Source organism: Polyergus mexicanus, unplaced genomic scaffold, assembly GCF_030449975.1.
Source record: "Polyergus mexicanus isolate NDT 795.1 unplaced genomic scaffold, iyPolMexi1.0 SCAF_16, whole genome shotgun sequence".
NCBI classification, from domain to species: domain Eukaryota; kingdom Metazoa; phylum Arthropoda; class Insecta; order Hymenoptera; family Formicidae; genus Polyergus; species Polyergus mexicanus.
In genome coordinates this window covers 6,844,001-6,868,781 of record NW_027223336.1, presented here as the reverse complement: position 1 = coordinate 6,868,781, position 24,781 = coordinate 6,844,001, and the positions used below count along the sequence as shown (strand labels likewise).

The 24,781-nt window shown below is 40.2% G+C and overlaps 1 protein-coding gene and 1 long non-coding RNA gene across 6 annotated transcripts in view; one reads left to right on the top strand and one right to left on the bottom strand.

The window, feature by feature from the left end:
* Positions 1–1,198, bottom strand: part of LOC138940389 (uncharacterized) — a 111,240-nt gene extending 110,042 nt beyond the window's left edge. The window contains exon 1 of one of the 5 annotated variants that reach the window (XR_011447989.1): positions 796–1,198. This is a non-coding gene — a long non-coding RNA (uncharacterized lncRNA). The remainder of the gene's footprint in view (positions 1–795) is intronic. The other 4 variants (XR_011447990.1, XR_011447987.1, XR_011447988.1 and 1 more) reach the window with 4 other exon arrangements.
* The window catches only part of LOC138940388 (headcase protein-like), a 159,354-nt gene continuing 135,616 nt past the window's right edge, over positions 1,044–24,781 (top strand). Inside the window, exons 1-2 of the mRNA XM_070309257.1 lie at positions 1,044–3,104; positions 24,644–24,740. Coding sequence (XP_070165358.1) covers positions 2,329–3,104; positions 24,644–24,740 — 873 coding nt within the window. The 5' untranslated portion in view covers positions 1,044–2,328. The remainder of the gene's footprint in view (positions 3,105–24,643; positions 24,741–24,781) is intronic.

Sequence of the window (24,781 nt, the reverse complement as noted above, 5' to 3'; positions counted from 1 at the left end):
TTATTTATAACAAAAATTGAAAATATTGAAATTACAATATTGAATTTTAAATATATCGTAGTTATATGTTGTATGACAACGAGACAGTAAGATGAGCCAATGTTAAAAGGATGTGAATAAAATTAAAGAACATGTTCAATGAGATTAATTTCAACGTAATAATAAGTTAAAACAGGTATAAGCTTGATCAAAGAAATATTAGTTAAACTTGACATTACTAGAAAAATTAAACACTTAGCTCATTTCTTGTATTGAAACATTTTTTGAGAAAATAATAGAATAGTATACTTACAATTAGATAGATTTTTTTATACAGAGATTTCCCCACACCCTCTCTCTCTCTCTCTCTCTCTCTCTCTTAATCTATAATCATAAATATTTATACTTAACCTTTTTGATACTCGCTATATAATGTTATCCAGTTTGTTTTGAATTCAGAACTGTTTATACTGTTACTATTACTATCATCGACACTTTGTGGTTATGAACATAGTCGACGGTCTTATCGGAGAGAAGTTGTCCAAAGATAATTTCTATTTATTTCGAGGAAAATTGATCGTATTTTAAACATAATATTACACCTCGATCTTAGAAGAAAAACGATATATTAACTCGATAACTTCGTTTACTTTGTCTCGAAAGAAAAACAGCTACTCGCGATACATTACTTCGTATCTATATAATGCAATAGCCTGCGCGCGAGACAGAAAGAGAGAAAGATAGAGAAAAGAGAGACGGGTGAAGGATTCCGGGTATGAAACTGATACGAGACACACAAATTCTGGCGTATCTTACCTTCGTACGATTTCTCGCTCTCGCTGAATTCGCCCGGGCTGCCTCGTACCGCGAGACGTATACACGCATACGCACACACGCGAACAACAATCTCGAATTATATTCGCTATTCGACCGGCCGGGTTCGAAAAGTAAAACGTGCGTTGCGCGTATGTGCAGCGAGGCACTCGCGGGCGCGAGAGAAAGAGAGAGGGAGGCACGGCGAGAAAAAGAATAGGATAGAATCAACAAGGTACCGCGTCGTGTCGCGCGACGGATGGAAGGAGACTGGTGTATCGAGAGAGATGGCATGCGGGCGACAGCAGGTAGCGACGACGTGTGTGCGAGAGAGACGGAGCGATGTCGCGACCGCGGAGCAGCAGGGACGCGACAACGGCGCGCATCGATTGGCGCGCTAGCCGTGACCCCCACCATGGTGGCTTTCGCTTTCACCCAATGGGGCCTCACTTTCGCGCTCGCCCGCGTTCGGCGCCACGGCAGCCAACACGCTGTCGTCGCCGGCTTCTCTCAGTGACTAGTATACCCTACGTACGAGCGAGCGTTTTTCCGTCGCGAGCTCGTTTGTCTCGTCGGGAGAGCAGCGAGAGAAAAAGGGAAAAGTGTAAGAAAAATAAAAAGAAAGAGAGACAGTGTCGCGTCGTGTTTTATAAGGTGCGTCCTTTTCTCACAAATTGTATACGTCGTTCGTTACGCGTGCTTATTCGAATTGTCGCGGCAGTTGGTCGCGAAAGACGACGCGCGCGCGCGCGCCCAACATCGGAAATTGCGTCGCACGCCGGCGACGCGTACCGGCGCCGGTGACCCTGACATTCGAGAAGCCGGCAGCCGAGACACATTCGTCGTCTCGTGCGCGCAGGAGCAACATCGCGCTGTGTTATGCCAAGTCGACGGCGGTGAACGAACGAACGAACGAACGAACGAACGTATGCGCGTATGTGTACGTATATACGTGCGTGAAAGAGAGAGAGAGAGAGAGAGAGAGAGAGAGAGAGAGAAAAGAAACGCGGAAAAGGACAATGATCGACGAGGACGCGTAGTGTATTCTTCGCACGGCCGGACTTTTCGCGACTTTTAGTGACTTTTCTTTGGACCGTGGCGCGGTGTGTCTCTAGTACGCAGTGACCTTGACTCGGACGCGCGCATCTAGGAGAGACTAGAGCCAACGTCACGCCATATTCCGTCGAGTGTTTCCGAGCGGTGTGCCTATCGCGCGCGACCGGCGATTTTGTTGCGACGCGCAATTGCAACAACGAATGACCTTGATTCTACGGATAGGCGACTACTTGATTTGGTCGAGTCGCGAATCGGTCTCGGGCGTTAGATCGATTTCCGCCATTCTCACATTCGGTTTCGTTTCTTCGTCGTATTTGCATCGCGTGAGATGTAACCGAAAATGAAGAACTGAAGCGAGCCGATCGTCGTAACCGCGATATTCGCAATTTACGAACCTACCATCCGAGCCACTCTCATCGAGAAACTACGTTGGAGAATTAAGGGGAAACGGACCGCGACCTTGAGCAAAACCGAGCATCTATGGCACCGCGGCGTCACGCCAACGGCGGCCACGGCGGCGGTGGCGGCGGCCTCCTGGAGAACGGGGGCGGCGCAGGTGGCGGTGGCGGTATCAACGATCCCATGGACAATCTGCTGGGTAATCCGACCCAGGCGACGCGATGCTGCACGCCGACCGGTGAGTGCCTGCGCGGCGATACGCTCATCCGCTTAAACGCCCTGCACGACACGGTCAAGGTCACCTGCAACAACGACAACTGCCCGATCGGCCAGTTTATGCATCGCGAGTGCTTCGACGTATGGGAGCAAACGGTACTCACGTACCTCAAGAGCTGCGGTCGCGCTCGCAGCTGGTCCGAGCGTCAACGTCATCAGAATCTCTGGACCAAGAAGGGTTACGATCTCGCGTTCAAGGCGTGCGGCTGCCGCTGCGGCCGCGGCCACCTGAAGAAGGATCTCGACTGGCTGCCACCCGGCTTCGGTAACGTGCCCGGTAATCGCCCCGACGAGAACGAAGCCAAGAAGAAGAAACGACGCAATCGGCAAAACACCCGACCGAGCCTGGCCGTATCGGCCGGGCCGCCCAATCACGGCAATCACGTCGTCACCGCCAACGGGCGCGGCACCAGCGAGGCTCAGATGATCGAGTCGGGCCGCGGCAGGGCCGGTTCCTTGTCGTCCAGCACCGGTTCCAGCTCGCCGCCGGCCACCAGCGAGCCTAGCGTCAGCCCGCTGCACCAACCGCAGGTTATGGTGAAGAAGAAGAGCAAGGTCGACTTCTTCAGCGATCGCGCAAGGTCAGTCTTATCGTTTATATCGTCTCGTAACGTTGCGAATTAATCACGGGATTAATTTCTAAAAAAAAAAAATCACTTTTTTTTTCTTTTTTTTTAATAGCACGTTCGATCGTTTCGCGATACTCGTTTTATCGCGTTTGTAACGCATCGCAATAGCTCTCGTGGTGTTTTTATTATTATTATTATTATTTTTTTAATAACGCATTATTTACACGTATATAAATACAGAGATTGTTATCGCGCGATAAAAGGTAAATTTTATATAGATTCTCGAAACGCTATGGTTAAAAATGTTTCGAATACGATGATAGTCTTCTCGATTCTTGAATTCGCGCGGTCTCGCGATCGATAATGGAAACTATCGATAGGATTTCAAACAAAGAGAAATGGATATTGGTGGACAAAAACTCTTCTTTGTGAGATAACGAGAAGGGGATGCATCGCGCGAAACTCGTTTCATGCAAATCGTCGAAAGGAATCTCGCTATAAAAAGAGAAACTAAATCTTGGGATAAGAATGATAAATGACAAGGACCATGTCGGGAGTCGTTTTCCCGTCGGAACCTTCATCGCGTGTCGTGCGGGTATATCTTCCGGGGAAGGCGACACCTTAAAGCGGACGCGCGAGAATGAGAATCGTAAAGACGCGCCATCAGGACTTTCAGGACGCAATGTATAAAAACGCAATAAACACGAAACTATGTAAGAGAGATTGGAATTTGAGGAACGTGCGCAAGATAATCTTTATACGATATATCAGTGCCTATGACGCAAAAACTGGGCGTGGCTTCGTAAAGAAGAACCGAAGGTAAAATATGTTTTTTTCTGAATATTAAATCTTTCTTTCTTTCTTTTTTTTTTTTTTTATACGAATGTAGTTCTCTCTTACAACTTCTTATATAAATCTAAACACTTTGAGAACCTCGGAATATTTTCTATCTACGAATAAATAGGCGCATGTATATCGTGTTAAGCGCCGGGGACACACATAAAAATAAATCATATCCCGCTCTCGAGCACATAGCGGTCAAACTAGATTTGATTTCAAAACTCGTTACTCGATTCTTTCTCATATAATGACATGCCATCGAGACACAGTTAATCCAATCGTTTCCTTTACATGTTTGTCGCTTACCGCGTTTTATGATCTTCAAATATTTAGATAAAAACGTACCGTGCGATTTTTGTCGCGGCAGATGGTGTCCAAATGACGGCGAGAATTCTCGGAACATATACGCTCGATTCTCGAAACTAGGGACAAGGCGGAAGCTTTAAAGAGACGAGAAAAAGGGAGGTTAAAGAGCCCCGACCGAGATATTCTGTATCGTCGTTTCGACGCTGATCGACGCATTCGACTATATACGCGCTAAGATATCTCGCGAGATGACGAAACGATAATATTCGACTCGAGAGAACAGATCGAGTCCGATTCGTTGCTTCGTGAAATTCGACACCGAGGTTTTTCCGAGAAGCCAGAAACGATGAACGTGCGCGCTAACAAGCGCGCCATCTCTCTCGCGAGATTACGAAACGGCACGATGCTCTTCGGTTTTTCTTAGAAGCAAATCCGATTCCGATTCGTCGCTCGGTGAAATTCGACACCGAGGATTTTTCGAGAGGCCGCAAAAACGCGACGCAAGTTTGACGCAAGCGATCCCAATCGTCGGTTAATTCGCTCTACTGACTTTTAATATTAATCGTTGCTTGCTGGTTTCATAAAAGGGGCATGGAACCGGTTCGTGCGCTTATCGAAGTTCTGAAATATACTCGCAGAGAGAGAGAGAGAGAGATGGCGTCTTCACAGCATTTTTCAAGAGTATACACATCTCAAAGGAAAAAAATCTTATTGCGGATAGAAAAACAAATAGTTTACGAAAAACCAGAGTTCAAAAAATGTTCAATATTAATTGAAACTTTGTTTCTTTGAAAAAGTTCATATCGATGCAATTTTTATATCAATAACATTAACTTATCAATAACTTAATATTGAAAAATTTTTTGGCAAAAGGACATTTTACGAGTATTTGTTAGATTTTAGATAATTAGCGTATTCTGTCGAAATTTTGTAATCAAAAATATGCAATAATTCGAAAATATTACCTACAAGACTAATGTTTACAAGAGATTTTAAACGTAGGCTTATATCTCTTGATATCTCGAGATATAGCAAGAGGCAAATTATCAAATTATAAATTTTTTTCAACGCGACGATTTATGTCGTCAACGTGTATTCTGTACGAAAGAAATAATGAGAGTGTGTCGGAGAAAACAAAGTTCGATCGTTCGTGTTCACTTTGTGTCGTAAAGAGACTTTAGTATAGACGGGCGCTTCAAGAGGACATGAATGAACGCCGCTGGTCCGTTTTCCTCTCGGTGGCGCGCATCGCTATACAAGGTGTATACATATACGCGTGTGTACTGTCGGTCGCGTATATGGTTGCTCTAGACCTCCGGTAGTGAGCGAGAAGACGAAGGGCAACGAGAGAGCGCTACGACGATTACGACAGCGCTCCACCCATAGTACGCTCGCACTTCCCGTGTGTGGTGTGCATCCTATATATAGATGGCAGCCTTGGAAACCTGTCCTATTTCTGTTTATGTTCCTTCAGTTCGACGGGTCGGGAACCCTCGTGGGCCTTCTTCGACCGCTATCGAACGCCTTGAATTTATCCAGACTTCTGACCTCAGCTGTCCGTTTGCTCGATTAAGAGTTTGCTCGCGATGAATGCGCGATATCTTGCTAAGGCTTTGTACGTAGAAGCAAACATAGCAACTGCAAAATAATGCAAGTTTCAAAAGAATTTTTTTTTTCCCGTGGAGAATTTTTTATCCGTGACAATCTCGACTTTAAAACAATTTTTTTTTTATTTGCTTGCTTTTTTTTAGTGCAAATTTATTACAGTAAGTTGTCACATTAAGCTTGACGAAAAGAGTTAAATCTATAATATTTAAATATAAAGCCATGTTTCTCTCAGGTGATTTTTTATGATTCGTGAATTCGATTAACTTTAATACATAATACTAATATTAATAATATTTTTCACATGGCAGTCTACTGTCAAAGGTCTTTCGAATATCGATAAATAAGTTATTATTTTTTATTGCAAACACCCTATATCGCTGGATATTTGAATCGTACACCGGACGATAGCGGACTCGAGGAGAGTGCACATGCACTAAAATGCAACGGCGAGTTTAGGTTGCTCGCGCGCGCGCGAGTAGCACGACGGGATTCGTTCGAGTTTGTTGCGTGCCTGTGTGTGTGTGTGTGTGTGTGTGTGTTTTTTGTTTGTGTGTAACCGCGTGATTGCTAACATGGGTCGACGAGAAGAAGAAGCAGCAGAAGGTGAGGGAGAGGAGGAGCGGGGGGTGGGGGGGGGGGAATGCTTGTAACCTTGACCGTGGCCACCTTCTCAGGGCCACCGAGCGAGAAGGAGCCTGAACGCTCTAGCAGCTTCCCCAAGGCCAACCGCATGGAATCACGCTACCATGCATTTAAAGAGGCAGAGAAACGTTGAGAGGATGCCACTAAAAACCGGCGTTCGGTTACATTCGTGTTCCTTTGGCGTCATCGAAAAGAATCCCCGCTAGCCCCCTGCATTCGGCTGCATCCCAGACGGCTTGTAGATTCCTTCGAGTATTTCTTTCGTCGTTCAGTTTACATTTTCTTTTTCTGGGGGTTACCGATTTTCTTAATCGATGCCATCTGTCTCTTTTTTTCTTTATACTTGTACTATTTGAGATTTAGTAATTTGATACGCTTAAGATTTTTTTTAAAGAACAATTTATACATAATTTCCTGTAATTTTTGTACTAAAGGTATTATTAAATTATGTTTTTAAATGGAGAAAATTTCCTAACGTAGAAATTTAATAACGTTTTTTAAGGCAACGATTTCTCACATTTTATCTTTTGATCAAACGTTTTTACTTGTGCGTTTAAAAATGTTGAAGTAGTTAATATAACGGTGTATCTATCGGTACAATCTCGGCACACATTTAACGCTCTTATTTCCAATATAATTACGTCGTTAACGCCGAGGCGTAGAATTTAGCGAGCACATAAATTTTCCGCGCGAGTTTTCCGGAAACTGCTGTCGTCCCCCTATCCTCCTAACACATTCACCGCGTTTCGTGTTCTCCGATTAAAAGGAGGAGTTACGAAAGATGTGTAAAAGTTAATATGCTATTCGTGTAATGCATAGGATATATAATTTTTATTAATGCTACTACAATGGCTTATAAACATGAGTTTATCTTTGTTCTAAAAATCTCGCATCCGGTTCTCGTAAATACGGGCTTCGAATCGAGATACGATATCGCGACTGTACGGACGTTGATTGCGAATTCCGAGGATCGTTATGGATATAACGGAGAGGCGAAAAAAGAATTTCCCCTCCGCCCTTTCCGCTCATTACGCAATATCAGGATACCATTCTCGGAAATGCGTTCTCTCTGCCAATTTCCATCGTATACATACACGGTAACGGATTCTTCCCCTGCCTATTTCTCGTCTTCTCTCGCTACATTTGCACTATTACGGACATCTTTGGAAGAGCGGCGCGCGATCTCTATAAATTCCCGCCGTTGCTGATGCGCGACGAGCTCCCCGAAAAAGCTCGGATTTTAACCGAGAATAAATCGCGAACGAAACGATTCCACGGTCATTCGTAGACGTTTACTCCCCTCGAGAAGTATCTCCCGCAAATGTTTTCTCGCGCGACATCTTTCATGCGTAAATATTTATTGGGGGGCGTATCGGGCAGTTTTTGCGGCCTTATAAATTTCATCTGTATTTTGCGTCTCTTTGTCGCGATCCAGTCTAGACGTAACAGAGATACACGAACACTCGTAAACTATTAAAAAGGTCGCGAGGGATCTAATATTTCGAGTTTCCCCTCCTCGTAATAATCTAATGGCTTCTATAAAGCGCTATATATAAACTACAGAATATCTATCGCAAAGGAAAAATTTCAGGATGTTTATAAATAAATTAAAAATTCAAATTGATTCTTTTTTTTAAGTTGGATCAATCATAGAGTTTTTGCTTGGAGAAGATATGAACGCAAAGGAAATTAAAATTGTAGATATTTTTTATGCCCTCATTTTCTCCGAATTGCTTTCAATCTAATTTGTGTGCATTCGTGTCGCGTCTATATATACAGTTGTTTTCTATTTCTCGCACTTAGTTTTAAATACCGCAAAATTTCTTCGACGAAACGTGTATTGAATTTGCGAGTTATGTACGCACAAAACTTGCGCGTTGCGAAAAAAATTGCCGAAAAATAATATCGTGAGTTTTTTATACGCTGCATTCATCTCGCGTGGATGGTTTCTTCGCGTTCCTTTTCGATAACGTCACGAGTCTAGGTTTACCAGATAATGATAAGACATCTTAAATTGCGTCCGTAACAGTTAAATCGGGATAGCGGCGGGTATGGGATTGCACTTCTCGGAAGAGCGTGTAATCGATAACTTTTTAGATAATTCTTCTTTGCAGCAGGCGCGTCACCATTGACTTGTTCGCGTTTCGCGATCACCTTTATCTATTACTTATTAGCGTTACGTTCGCAGAAATTTATTTAAAATTCAAGTATATTTGAGGAATTATTGCACGGTGTGCGAGAAAATTTGCATTTGAAATTGTCCAGCAATTAGTTCCATTTATATTATTCGTATCGTTGGAAAGTGAGTGGGACAAGCGAAGAGATAGTGAAATTGCAGAGTTGTTGATCGCATGTGCGTGATCGTGATTAATCTATCTATAATTGCAAGCTTGGAGCGGACGCGTATGGATTAACGCGCGGCGGATTGCGTTCCGCGAACGAATTGCCTGTTCGCGTCGCGCTTGTATACATTACGTACGCTGATAATCGTTTGTACGATTACATTCGTGCAATTTATTGGGATATATCACACGTATCGATATATATATATATCAATAAGCATCGTTACGTCGAGTCGCGTAAAACCGGGGAAACGTGTATCTGTAGAAAGATTTGAATAACACATACGATATATCAGCGGTTTATATTCACATTCAGAGATTCAACTTTGTGTTTAACATTTTTTAATATACGGCCGCTAGTTTTATAGATACAACGTAAAGTACGCATTTCTCTCGCGATGATATCTTTCATATGAATATAGGTTAATGAGAGTATTAAAGGCGATTGAGCTCAGTCTCTTGTATAATGCCCTTTTTAATTTATGTCGATTAACGCCGAATGCTTTTATAAGAAAAAGCGTTATTTGCGCTCGTAATCGCATCCGCCTGCAGTGGAGACGACACCTCTTGTAAAGAATCGCGAAGTAATGATAGAAATAAGCCGGCAGGACGGCAGCAGGGGAATCGAGAGAGGAGCATGAACCTCGACCCTGAGGCCGAGAACGCCCCAAGGATGCCTTAAAGACGACGGGGCGAGATGGTCTTCCCTCTCGCGCGCGCGCGCGCGCTTTCTTTTTTCAAAAGGTGGAAGTTGCTCTTAATTAAATTCCCTCCGAGGGGATACTCCCTCTCTCGTTCCCGCCTCGTCGACAAATCCAACAGAATTCTCGCGTTATTATCGGTCGCGCTTTTTTCCTTTTTCCCGAATAAGAGATTCCGAGCACAGAAGCGGGGCCTTGGATGTTCCAATTAAAGAATCGCGCTACTAACGAGACGTGCCGAGATAATAATCGATATCCCGGAAATATCAATGTATAATTGGCTGAAAACATATCGATATTCCTTTAGCAATATCGTCAATTCTCGATATACTTTTATATTATTCCTTTTTAAGAATCCCACTATTACCTTTCTTTTTTTTATATTTGCCTTGAACTTGAATACTGTAATTAAATACGAATAAAAATCAGGAGAAAACAATTTTTTTCTCAGAGATGCGTATCTTATAAATTGTCGACAATGGAGAAAAATCGTTGAAGAATTCTCGAATATTATTCGATACAGCAGAAAGTTTTGTTATTCCTAACTGTAAGCGACAATTGTATACAAAGCCACGCGAGATGAAAGGGACGATCTTCTCTTCTATCCTATCTTCATTCTTGCAGATAGCGCGTAAATAATTTCCGTTACAGTGCACGTCGAAACGACTTTTTCTTAAACGAAACGAAGGCACCTGGTGTTTTTTACCGTTCTGCTAGATAGAAGAATGCAAGTTTATAGAGGGATTAGACTTCGTTACGTATAACACCCGCGGTGAACCAAGCAAAGTCGAAACTTTTATCCCACCCTCAGCGGTAGCGCGTTAATAATAATGCCAATTTATTAAAAGCGCATGTTTCGCTAAACAGCTTCTGCCTGAGCTCGACGAAACAAAAAAGAGCTAAGATGAAATTTAAGGACTTTCCGTTTGGTCGTCGACATTTTATTCAGTACTCGATATTGTAATATATATCTATCGTTACAGGAAGTTAAGCGGAGCATTTGGCTTGAACGACGTGTAACGTACGGAATATTTCTTTTCGCGAGATAATCGATGCGAAGATCGAAATAATAATGAACCCAGTTAACGATTCTCAAGTAAGGCTTCGCGACAAGGCGTGGTAATTACGAGTCAAAAAATTAATTCTCCGTTTTGCATTCAACGCTCGGACGAGCGCGCGAGCCGCCGAACGGCCTTCGCACGTTGACCTAAACACACGCTTTTTACGCGCGCGTTCACGTTTGCACGCACGCGTATATGGCATTCGTCGCATTTGTAATGAGCTGTTTGCCAAATTTATGCAAATATGTGTAGATGGGTGAAAAGGGAGGAAGGAGAGAGAGGCGGGAGAAGAACGCGCCTACTCGTCATTAACATTCATGAATTGCAGCCGAGCTCTGTCCTCTTTCTTCCTTTTATATTTCTTTCGTTGGTCTCTTCGCATGGTTTTCTGCTCCGCGTTTCGGCGCAGTTTTTCGCGAAGGCGAAATTTTATCGCGAGCTCGCTCCGCAATGAGATTGCGATCAATACAAATGGCGTTAGAAAAAAATCGATGTTATATTTACAATCTCACATGCTTACAATAGTTACAGTGCTTTTCAAGCATTATAATTCGTCGATCGTACGAATGATATGACGGTATTGTTTTTGACAGTTTCTGTTTTTCATATAATCTGACTAAATCCGCTTTACTGAAACCAGAAAGTGTTTCAAAAATAAATAAAGGCCAAAGTTCCAAGAATAAGTAAATAAATTAATTAAATATAAAAATGTAGAAGAAAAAAGTTTGCCATGCGGAAGACGATTTTAAACGCGCGCGCGCGTGTGTGTGTGTGTTTATTCATTTGATAAGTAATTTAATTCACACATAAAGTTGTACATATTAATATTTAAGAAATTGTTTTAGAAATGTAATAGTTACTGGTTAGCCAAATATAATTAATCCCAGTTTAATTTATTTGAGAAAATTATTTGTGAAACATACGCTACGCAATTATTTAAATTTTTATAATTTCGCATACTTTTGAAAATTTTCTCGGACGTGGAAGTTGAACATATTTCCGCACCAACCCGCTCTCTATCTTCAGACGAAATTAGCGTTTGGCCGTGAAAATTAGTAAAATTTCTAATGAAATTTCAGAAACGATAAGCTTATCAAGATGATAAGCCGAACGATCGTGGTCCATCGGCGAAAGAGTTTCGCACGCTCGCGACTTTCGGAGAAAGACGGTGATGATTTAAAAATTACATTCCCCGAATGAGTTTAATTACGTTAAGTTCGCGCGATGCGTAATGGGCAGTATTACGGCGAAAATGGTGTCACATTTTCGGTCTGCTTGCTAAATTGCAATAATTAAGATAATTTACGTTTCGCTTTTGCGTGTGAGGTGCGCTTCTTAAAATTTTTTTTTCTCGCCCCAATAATTAGCGGACGGAGAGAATCACTCGGGCTCGTAATCGCATCTTCAATTGTACGTTGCAACGTTAATGCAAGTGCAAATTTTAAACAATGGAAGTTTATTACGTATCTCAAATTAGCGTTAGACATTTACCTTTGAAATATTTCTTTTTTTTTAATTATAATATTTGATATATAATTTCTTTTATATGAAAATAATGCAGAATTTTTTTTACAACTGCTAGTGAATATATTAATGTCGGTTTGATTAAAAAATACATTGCTATAGAAATTTTATGATATTACGTGATATAAGAATAAAACTGTTGTTTTTCGTGCTAAATATAATCAGAATATATTACCATAAAATATTGAATGTGATAAGAAAAAAACATGATATACGGATTAAAAGCGAATAGATACAATATTTTACGCATTACGATCGATACCAGAAATTGTTCTCGCATCGGCAAAACTTTCAAACAGTCGTTTTTTCGACGATCATAATTCGTGCCGACCGTGACTCGATCCGGGCTCGAATTTCTCTTGGAAGATTGCTTCGGAATCTCATTGACTCGACAGAAACAGAGAGAGAAAGAGAAAGAGAGAAACTTTGCGATATTATAACGTTACATGAGCGCGTTACGGAATACGTAATTTATATATAGATATCAGAATATTGTTTTCCTAAGTCGGTAAGGATACATTGAATATACAGGTCGAAAGGTAGTCTCCTTCGTTCCGTCTCGTGACGTTATTATCTTAACTTTTGAACATTGATTGTGTTAAGAATGTCACGCTAACTTCTCGTCTAACTGTCAGGGGTAATATCGCACCTTTTTAATACATAGATATTTAAGCTGTACGATATTTTTGTGAAATTTAAAAAGCTAAAGAAGTAACTTTCAAATCTTTTCGATTCAGAAGCTGATTCAATATCTACTGTTCACATTCGATTACATTGGATTATAAAAAAAACTATGTAATTTATATATCGTTTCGATTTGCTGATATATCGAACACTATTCATTAAATTCTTATAAATTTGTAACATGCGTTTAATTTATAAATCAGCTTCGCAAGCGTCGTCGAATGCTACCAAATACATCGTAAAATAATATCAATCGTGCACATGTCTCGAATGTGCTAATCGAAATCTCTGGGAAATCCCCGGCGAATAGATGGCGCGTCATCGAAGTTGACAATCGCAATGAAATGCATTGCAGTCGACGAATCTCTGTCGCTTCCGTTTCCCGGGAGAGGAAAGCAGAAGACAGAGACAGCCTTGTATATTTCAAAGCTTCTTTGATGGCGCGAAGAAGTTCTGCCGCAGGGGAGCTGCTGCTCTCGACTTTGGTTAAATCTCAATCTCGTCCTCTTTTCTCCTCTTTCTCCTCACCTGCGTTTTCTCGCGACTCCTTTATACCTTCTTTTTCACGAGTCGTTCGCCTTAGCCAGCGGCGGATGCGACAAAAGGAGGAAGGAGGGACATGTCACAAACATACTCGCTAGACATTATATCGCGTTCGCGCAACAACTCGCCGGCTAAATCACCGGCCTAAAAACGCCAGCCGGCTCGTTGGGCTCGCCAGGGTCGGATCCTTATTTACGCGATCCCGTTATCCTTTCGCTTGTCACGACTCGCCGTCTCATCGCGTCTTGTGGGAGGCGAGAGTTAAGAAGGAGGACGACGAGCAAAAGAGGAGAAATGAGACGAGAAAGATTGGTCGCCGCGCGTATTCTCTCGCATTCGCATGTATTACTTTGTGCAGACAAGTGTGTAAATTATTGCGGGCCTGGGGATGGTTTACTGCTAATTGGTTTGTTAACGTCGTGTTCGTCTCGTTCAAGAATGAAAGAGAGACAGGCATCTCGGTTTTCCTCGCGTGCATGATACGCTATACTATTCATCATACGACGCTCGTATGCATTTTACGAGTACGCGCGTCGGAAAATACAGGAAACTTTTACCAGCCACATTTAATTATTGCGGCGGAAACGTTTTCCCTCTGTATATCTCTCATCTCTTTCTCTCTCTCTCATCTGTAGTATGTATAATATCTATAACATGTGATAAAAAAAACTAGTTGTGTGTTCTACACGGTGTTTGTATTTGGAAATGCTTGATAATACTTCACACGTAATAATTAAACAATGATAAACAACTGCGCTCGTATGTATTTTTCGAGTACGCGCGCCAGGAAAGTTTGCCAGAATTTACAAGCTACTATTAATTATGATACGAAATCTTTTTTTTTTTCTTCTTCTGTTATTCTATTACCTTTCTATTGAATATCCCATCTTTTGTTACCTGTGTCTATATATATCACGAACCTCTATATACATACATATATATGTGTATATATATATATATATATGTATAATTAATATATAATTAATTATATAATATTTATCGTGTATACAATAGATTTTGCAATCGAGTGCAGTATTTTTGTCTGATATAATACCTGATATATTTATGATATATTCTATAAGATATATTTCAGAATAATTCTTTTTATATACGTTGTATTTTGCACAATATTACAATTAACTTGAGAATAATGGACGTACGTTGGACGTATAAAACGTTTTATACGTCCGTAAATAATTTCCATGCTTGAAATATTTTTTCAACATACTAATAAAATTCGCGACAATCTAGATTATTTTCAGCAATGTCCGTCCGTCAAGAGGTACGAATTAATGAGAATTAGATATTCGAGATGAAATGTGATTATGAGAGTACTTGTATTTCTGTCTCTTGAAAATCTGGCAGAAATTCGTGCTTTCTGGAGCACGTGAGCACGTGAGCACGTGAGCATATGATCCGGGGATGACAGTTTCCCGCGTTATGTAACTACGTACAAGAAGGGGAGGCATCGAAGGAGGGGAGGGTAGGGGATTAACCTTTAGACGAGTTCTCAGGTAATCTTCTCTCTTTGGTGAGATTCATTCGAGGTCCGTTATCACATTGGGGATAAGTCCGCTTACAAGGACCTCCTTACACGATCGTTCGACTTCCTTTTTCTCACGCGCGTACGTGCCCCGACGAGGAAAAAAGCTCCTTATCCGCCGACTCTATTTCGGTTTATTGGATGGTTCTCGTCCTCGATATTTTTTTACCTCAATTCTCCCGATGCAGCTTCCCATCGATGCTCACCGCGGGTAATACCATCTTCTCGATCTGGTTAAATCCAAGTTTGAGGAACCCGAATATAATTTGCGCGATTCCACACGTGCCATAAAATCAAATCCATATCGAAATTTTAAGCCTTATAGTTTATATATATATATAAAGACAAAAACGCACACCTTTCTTAAATTGTAAATTTTATTATAAAATGTGCTGTCAAAAATTTATCATATACACGAAATGATAATTTATTTCTGTGATTGCGACTATTAACTAATTGCTTTGTATACGAGTGTGACGACAATTGTTACGCTGCATAACCAGCTGTATTTTCCATACACGCAGTCTCCCACGATTGTCGCGTTCGCTTTTCTCTCTCGATTCACCGATAATGGCTTTGTTGACAAGTTAGTCGAGTGTACGTCGCACAAAGCATGGCAACAATTCAGCGATATTGTCTATCTTACTCTTTCTCTCTCTCTCTCTCGAAATGGAAAAAGAGGTGGAGGGGAGAATAGAGCGCGTTCCTGAACATGACACCCGAAATCGTACCCTTCCAAGCATCGTCCGCTAGGCTCTCGGCATCGACAGTGTGTCGCTGACATTGACCCTCAAAGACGGCTCGTGTCGGCGACAAAAGCTTCGTTTCGGTCCCGGACAGGAGTTAACGAAACATAGAGAGGGAGAGACTGAAGAGTAGTCGGTTCGATATGTTTGCGGACGCGCGTGTTTGACGGATACCTCCCTTGATATGTAAACAGTTCCAATCTATACTTTACGCGACGTTTTCTCCGGTAACTCCCTCCGCTCGAACCTGAGATATTCTCGCTTCGATAATTCGATAGCCGCGAGGGATGACAGACTTTATGCACACACAGGGTCACGTAACGATACATCGGAATGAGACGTGAGTGTTTCGACAAGAAAGAAAGAAAATATATTAGGATTGATATCCAACTTGTTCGCAACTTGTAGGCGCGCGTGTCACTACCGTCACATAGATTTATAACGTCGAAAATAACATTTCACAAGTGACAATTTTTGACATTTTACACTTGCTCACGGGAAGAAAATCTTCGCGTTCAAAATACTAGTTAATGTCACTTGTCGCGTAAAACGCGAACAGTATTTTCTAGAGTCAACGCGTGTCATTTATTCCCATATTTTTTTTTGTAGCGTCAAATAATTTTTCGTAGTATGTGTTAATAAATGTTTGGCGAGATTAGACGCGATGACGAATCGCAGATAAAGACCCCACCTCTTGATTGTCCTCGTTTAATTAATGAACGGGGGGGGGGGAGGCTCTCTGCAGCGCAGCCACGGCTTTCACGCTTGGATCGAGAGCGCGCGGTATTAGCATACAATTAAATCGGGAACGTGCAGGCGCTCTCGCGAACGAATGCACCGCGGGGGATTCTGCATCGTGATTCGACGCACGTAACCGACAACCGGCGGCCATCAATGTCTCCCCGTGGCTGTCATCCGTGAAGCTTGTTTTTCTTTCTCGCGCAAACCTCCGCGTATCGTCATTCTGTCGTGTTTATGCCGTCTATTAATAGATAGGAATCGCAGCGCGGATCGGTCCCCGAGTTTTTTTTTTTTTTTTTTTTTTTTAACTTCTGCCTTTATATTCCAGTATCATTTCTGGGAAATGACATTTTATATCCAAGAATTTATCTTTAACGAAAAACGTCGCTATATTTAGTGCTACAATAATAATATAATCGGACTTGGTATGCAAAACAGAATTAGTATTCTGAAATTAATTTTGAGTATAAAATTTAAAGTAAAGAAGATTACGAATACATAGAATTGTAAAATAAAATTCGGAAATACATGCGATATTTCTTTTAGCGTGTTTTTTTTTTTAGGGATTATTGCGGCAACATTTGAATGTGGGAAAGAAACGCCCGAGATTCAAACGAGTTTACTTTGTATCGCGCGAAGTAAGTTTCCCAGGACGGGGGTTAAGTGCTAAAGAAGCAGCTTGTACAAATTTTCACGCGACACCGACTGGCTAGAACTGACTGGCCAGCTTGGGTTAGTCGATCCATTGTGTCTACGCTTAGCTGTACCGTCGTTTCCATTATCGTTGCTCGACTCATTAACGCACACCTGCGACCCGCTTTAGGGGGATTTAAGTCCCGAGCTGTAGAAGATTCCTTTTCATCCACGTACCACGTAGTAGGCTCACGTATGTGCAGAAGACGCGGTGGTGTTCGTCGTTGTCATCGTCGTTGCCGTGGAAATTGCACGTGGCAGCTAGCTGGCTCCGTCTTTAGCAAGATCCTCACGTGCTTCGTAAGTAATTCGTGAAGCGAATTCAGGAGTCTCATCCGCTACGCTCAAGGACATTGCGGGGACGTGAGACACCGAATCTATTTATCTATAAGTCGAACCTCCTCTCTCTTCCGATGCTATCTCGTTACCCCGCAATCCTTTCTGAACGCTTTCGGCTTACCGATAACCCCATCCACCTATTTTATTCTCTCTCATAGAGTTAAGTGTGTTTGGTTCGTCACCGCGTTGACAAAGACGAAAATAGTATATTCCATCAATGCAAATAGCTCGTATCAATTTTCAATCAACTTTACGTTACAAATAATAAGATTACACACTAGTGTAATAACTTTGTAAGGGGGGGAAAAAAAACCTTTTAGAAATTCTTTTTAACATATGCCGAAATATTTTATTGAAATAAGTCTCGGAGAAAAGAATTTATAAAATTTTATTAATTAAGTGAGGATAAACTATCAATCAATTTAGAATATCCCGTGTAACATTAGGAATATTGCACATATGCGAGTTTTTTTTTGTATATCTCGTGTTGTATAATGTTCCTAGAATTATACTAATCTTACTTATCTTGTTACTCGTCGAGAACATTTCTAATTTTTGCTTCGACAACTTGCTAGACAAGTTTAATAAGTGAAGAAAATTAATGATGTCGCTATTTTAGTGGAGTGGATAATAACCGATATAAGGATTTTTTGTAGTATTTTTTACATTTTCTTTGACTCGCGCGAGCCACTTGTCGATTAAGTAGCTTGTTTTTAATTTGCTTCCATTACTCGTTACAATCGATCAAACAATCATTAATAAACTATGCGTTAAACTTATTCGCCTTAATGAATCAATAATGCTCGTCTTACTCGCTAGAAAAATAAGCATAATTTTATCTTGCTCGGCTCTTGAATACTAACGAATTCGCGGAATTTATCTCCATCCTTGAAGATCTTCGGCGAAGTCTTATCTGTGGTCGTATGAGGTCTTTATTTTACCGTGGCTTTGCATTCCGGCACGAGTAACACGGTCCGATTCATACATACACGTATAAAAAAAAAAAGATACGCATACAGACATAAAACACGCGTGTGTGCGCGCAAGTGTATCGTTCGCGATGACGCCCAGTGGCGCTTAGCTTCGTTCGCGTAATTCATATGCTGATATATGTAGGTGTGTGTGTACCGGATGTCATAGTTGTATACGCGTATGCCGGTGACGGAAGAAGGGTATCTCACGAGCGTGTTATCGCTTAACTGCGCAAAAATACGACGAGGCCTCTAAAAAAATATCGTTCAGCTACGCGGCAAATTTCGGTTTCATTTAAGTTTTTGGCTTTTTTTTTAGATCTTTGTGCTCATAAATAACAACCGGTAATCGTAAACAAGACGTCTCCCGCTTGGAGACGGAAGCAGTCTCGAAACGCTTCTTCGTTAAATTAGAAACATTACATAAGAAAATATATATATATAATAAAAATATAAAATTGACATTGTTATATATTTGCATAAATAAAAAAATTTAAATATTTTAAATATTGCATATATAAATATTGTTATATTTGCATATAAATATAAGGAGATTATAAGAAAACATTTCGTTGTTGGCACAAATTTGCATATGTATTTCATTTTCTTGTTGCCAAAATGGCCAATTAACCGAATCGATCTATCGATAGACACTTCAAATAATAGCATTTCAATCTTTAACTTGTTTACAGACGAAGTCACGTAATCATATTTCACGCGTATCCTTGAATGTGACATTCCGTTCACGATTGATTGCACTTATACTAATTAGACAAATAAAACGTGTAATATCAAGCGGCTATATTTGACACTAAATTATAAATATAAGAACATTAGACTATTTTAATTTGCGATATATGTATACAATGCGCAAATCAATCAATCGTACACGCTCCAAATTTCGCATATAAATATACAGATCGAGCTTAAACGTAAATAGAAGATTGTAATAATAACGGTAAAGCGATAAAAAATTAGTCTTCCTTACGTTGCTTTTTCATGCGTTTTTACGAAAGCTTATAGAAAGACTTTTTTGATTTGTCACGCGATCGAAACAGATTCGTCAGCGTCGCGACAGAATATGATAGAGGCGTAAATGAAATATAGGTCTAGATGATGATCTGATGATTTAGAATGATAATAGGAGTTTCCTGTTTCTATAAAAATCTGCTATCGGGTTTCTCAACGTGTGTTGCTAAATTTTTCGATGACTCAAACAAGTTTATATGACGTTTCGTGAACGCAGATTTTACATGTTCTTGAACTTGCAACACATGTTATATTCGTAATGGGGAAGAGTATTAAAAGCAATGTTTGCAGGAATTTATTTTTCCTACGTATAGAAAATAATATTTAAAAAATACAAATATCTAAAAATTTTAAATCTTAATTACAATTTTATATAAATTAATAACATTAAAATTTTTTACATACAATTCATCATTAATATCACGTAGATGTTTTTTTTTAAATATATCTGTGTGTACGTATTTTAAAATATATACAAATAAAAAAATAATTACAATCTCAGAAAACATTTTAATGTTTCATTGGATTTTATTTTATATTTGAACTCTCTCAAAATAGACTTTATCGCTATATGATATATTCTCAAGTTAACTTTTCTTCTCTTTACACAATAGGTATTATGACCTAGGTCAGGAATCATTCGATAAAGCGCTCTGACGTAAGTCGCCTGAAATAATCTCGCACGATATTCCCTTGCTATCACGATTTTGACGTGCATCTATCACTATACATGCTGATGATATCATCGATCGTGTTCCGGTAGTAACTTATGTCTCTGAAAAAAAAAAAAGAAAATTGAAGGATGTGGAATAATTTTTGTTAGAGGGCGAGAGGAGCCTCTTAATCCGTTATCGGTTCAATTTTTATATCGAATCCATTAATCCATGATAACAAATTAGAGCGTAATCGGTCGATGTGTTACGATAGGTCAGGACCGTGTCGTGCGACCGGCGATAAACGTGACGACTTGTATAACCACAGCTGCGCGCATAAACACGACGTCGGTCATTTCGTGTGGATTCTTTTCTCGACAACAAGTTTCATATATTCGCGAGTCGTTGGTCGATAATCGTTATCGCGACAGCGCACGCGCTTGTGCCTGATAGAGATAAAGACTTGGATAAAGATTACACAATGACTGGTATATTAGCTCGCTCGCCGCTATTTCCAGCGTGATATTACCGCGAACGGACGGGGCAATTCTCGGAATCGCTGACTAACTCGTGCGGTCGGCGGCCGACATAATAAATCGTGAATGATTCGCCGCTGGCTTGGAAACGCGGATCATTGATGATGAAGGAGAGAGGTGTCGAATGCGAAACGCTCCTAGAAATATAATCTCTTACTGTGTGATCTGCCGATCGCACTTGATATACACCGGCGGTGTTCGGTTACGAAAACTTATCCGTTCGTCCGTATATGACGCCCTCGACGTCGGTTGGTTGCTTGCGCAACAATGTTAAAGTCCCAAGTCCCCGCGGCGTCGAACGCGCCACATGCAAATCATCTATATTTTACGATGTCATTATTGCGACCGTATTATATGATGTCCTCCTTCGTTTAAACTAAGCCAGATGTTTGCAACTATAACTTGGACCTTCATTTCTTGGTCATGAGGCATTTCGAGTCGGATGCAAATCGCGTGGAGATCGATCTCGATCCTTCCCGCTTCAATGTATTGATACATCTAATAAAAGACACGTCAATTGGCACAATATTAATTATGATCTTGTAAGATGACTATACGCAAAGAGCTATTTCTATCGGAATCTTACGCCGTGTTCTACGGAATCATTATCTATTATATCGTATGTATTTATTATTAACGTGTTTTTCTCAGAAATTATCTCGCGATTAATCCTGACGACCGCAAAACATTGATACGCAATAATATTTGATACGTCTGTTCAAGTACTCCTGTTACAAGAACTGTTTCGCGCGCATAAACAATTCGGCACTCCCCGATTAATCGAATCGGATTAAAATGTATTTTACGATTCGCCAATGACGTTATTCAAATAGGCGATTAATCATCTCGCTATACGTATCTATAACGCGCTTGAAAAATATTTCGCGCAGTTACGTTCGCACTAATAATAATCCGTCAGATCTGCTGCTGGATTTTTTTTTTTTTTTTTTTTTTTGCGTCACCTCGATCGACGATAACAACTAGCATTTCGCGATATTTTTACAACATGTGTTCGCAAAGAATTTGGAGGCTCGTATATGACATCGTCAACATTGTGTTGGAGTCACGTCAAGGTTAGATAATAACTTTCTTGCATCAGCGCACGCGGTAGATATCATCATTCTCGGATAGTGCGGCGAATGTGTGTGTGCATATGCTAACTATGGAAACCGGTTAGTGCGCATTAAATTGGACTGCCGGCTACTATTTTTTTCCTCCGCCGTTACGTCCAACTTAATGGCTTTCACGTGTACCGCTGAGTTCTTATTTTTATTCCGCAGTTCCAACGCGCGAATCATTTCTTTTTTTATGGTCGTCCTCCCAGTCGAATGCAAAGAATGCTTCGCCGAAAACGAAAGTTGGCCGTTGGCGTATTTCTTATATATTTTTAAAGCCCGTTTGGTTCAACGTATTACTCTCAATATTTATTCGGAATATAACTCGTGAGAGAAATTAAAAAAAAAAAAAATATATATATATATATACGAGAAAAATTTCTAGATTATAATTAATATGTTTGAAAATTTCAAGTAATCGAGTCAAGGAAGAATGTGCTCATTTTTTCATTGAATTTCTATAATATTTGGGAATAACAATTTTTTGGAGGGACGTTCCTGAGGGAGTAATTTTCAGGATATTTTTGTAAAGTTTAACTTTGGACGGTATGCCAATGTGACGCGATACGTGTGTTGACAATAACTTGCTCGGGCGATTCGCGAGACTATTCACGTGTGTTTTCAACGTGTCAAGAATTGCCAAGTTGCAGCGCAAAAAAAAAAAAAAAAGAGAGAAGCGGCACCGCGGCGCCTTCTTTCCGCGTTTATCGGCTCTTGTCTACATTGTTGACTAATCGCAATGAAATACGAAGTAAACAACGCTATTTACTAAGTGTGAAGGTTTCGCGTATGTGCGTGGGTGCGCGCGTGTGTGTGACGCTACACGTCTGTCGCAAAACAAGTTTTCGTAATAACATGTTACATAACGACGTTAGTCATCGACGACGTGCGTCTCTAATACACACAGCCTACCAATGCAAATTTTATTATTGAATCTAACAAAGATCTTTTAAATTGATGATGGGCATTGTAGAAAATATTGAGTTCGATGTGATAACGGAATTATAAAATATGGAAAAGAATATTCAGCAATTCTCACAACGTGAGTATAGATACTTCAAATATACTTATCGCATCTGATATATTAGAATAGACTATTAAAATTAAATATGCTGTTTCCTATTTTGTTCTGACAAAGGAGAATTATAACATCCGACATCGATAATATTTCGGAACATGGGGTTTCTTAATTAATTACATTTATAGTAGTTTTTAATTATCTTCTAAGAATTATATTTTCATTTTAATTAAAACGATTTTAACTTAACTTTTAATATACTTATTTTTGTGACGAGACACACACCTTGTGTGCGCCTTCACACTTAAATTCTCTCTCTCTCTCTCTCTCTCTCTCTCTCTCTCTCTCTCTCTCTCTCTAGTCACAATAACAGTGTCTCTCAATCGAAAAGAATAGCTTAAATTCAGAGGAATAACAATTGCTCATACAAAACCGCGATATCGAATCTGAATCACACGTTTCAACAATTTATTTTTGCAAAAGTATTGTAACTTTTATTGGGGAAAAGTAAGAAAAAACGAATGCAACAAGGTTGCTGCAAAAATTCTTTCCGATAACGGATCTAGAAATCGAATAAATGGCACACACAGCATAATGCAAGCGAGTGTTCTCTGCGAAAAACGATCGCCTGCCTTCGACAGTGCGCAATATTTTCGTGACCCTGGACTTCACATTGCCAAACATAACCAATACATGCGGCGATAGAGGGACGGTCTCGTTAGAGTGGAGGCCAAGGTCGCGGGTACCCCCCACTCTATCCATCCCACCCTAGCTTGCTACTATGTTGACGCCTATCGCTCGCCTGCCTGCTCGTCTTCCCGATGACGCAACTATGTGTTGCACAGCTCGAACCGACTATTATGGTCGTCGTTGTTGTGATTCCCGTTCCGCGCCGGGTATCCTGGGAAGCCACCTCACTGGCGCCTGTTGTTCTATTTTATCTTTTTAATTTGCCTATATAGCGGAATCTCTCTTCTGTGTGTTCGTCGAGCTAAGAGCGTCGTTGACTCGCATCGTGTTGATTGTCGCGCAATAAGGAAATCAATGTTTATTTGCGAAGACATCAGAAATATACGATTATAAATAATTATTGATTTATTTTTGTTTCGTCGAGCGTTAATCTTAATTTACAAACGAATTTACTAACGAAATATATATATATATATATCTTTAATGTAAAACATTTAATATTATTTTTGTAATTACAATTTAAATGACACTAAGAAAAATCATAAAAAATCATGGAAATAAAATTTATTTTCTGCTTGGATTAATTTCAATTTATTGCAAAAATATGACTTTTATTTATCTAAAAATTATCTCAGCAAAAGGAATTGAAAGTACTTGGACTCTGAAATAAACCAATATTTTTTATTCGAAGAGAAATTTATTTAATGTAATCTACATCGATCTTTAATACGCTTCCATCAAGACAGAGTTTTTCTGCTTGAGAAACTTTACTTTTGGTTTTTTTTCTATGACGATTAATATAAGTGTGAATAAAAAGCTAAAAACACATACACACACGCAGACGTACGCGCGAATTTACAATTAGAGATATTTCGTTTTCATTGTCGCACATATATAACGAAAGCATGCCTCGCATGACGAGGGTCCCATACACTGGCATTCTTGGGGGAGAAAGTTGTCAAGCGAGAGGTCGTGGGTCCAGGATTATTATGAATCGCGAAAAATTCACTGGAACACGAACTTTTTCGTTGGAGGCTCTTTAAAGGGTTCGTTCGCGATTCTGGTGAACCATATGTCGTTCGATATCAATATTCGTATTCGACATAACAAGTACTTTAAAATAGATGTGTATATATAACAAAAGGCGTGCAAGAAATAAAAGATAAAACATTTATCCTTATATTTGTTTAATATTTTCAAAATATTCTTGTTTCGTCTGCTTGCAGACAAAGCTGTGGCGCCAACGGTATCTTCTCCCGTCGTCTAGATTTCAGCGCTTTCAACAGTCTGCCCCGCACCAAACTTAACTCCTACCACATCAAGGTAAGTAATTAATAATTATCCTCGCTACTTTTTGATATAAC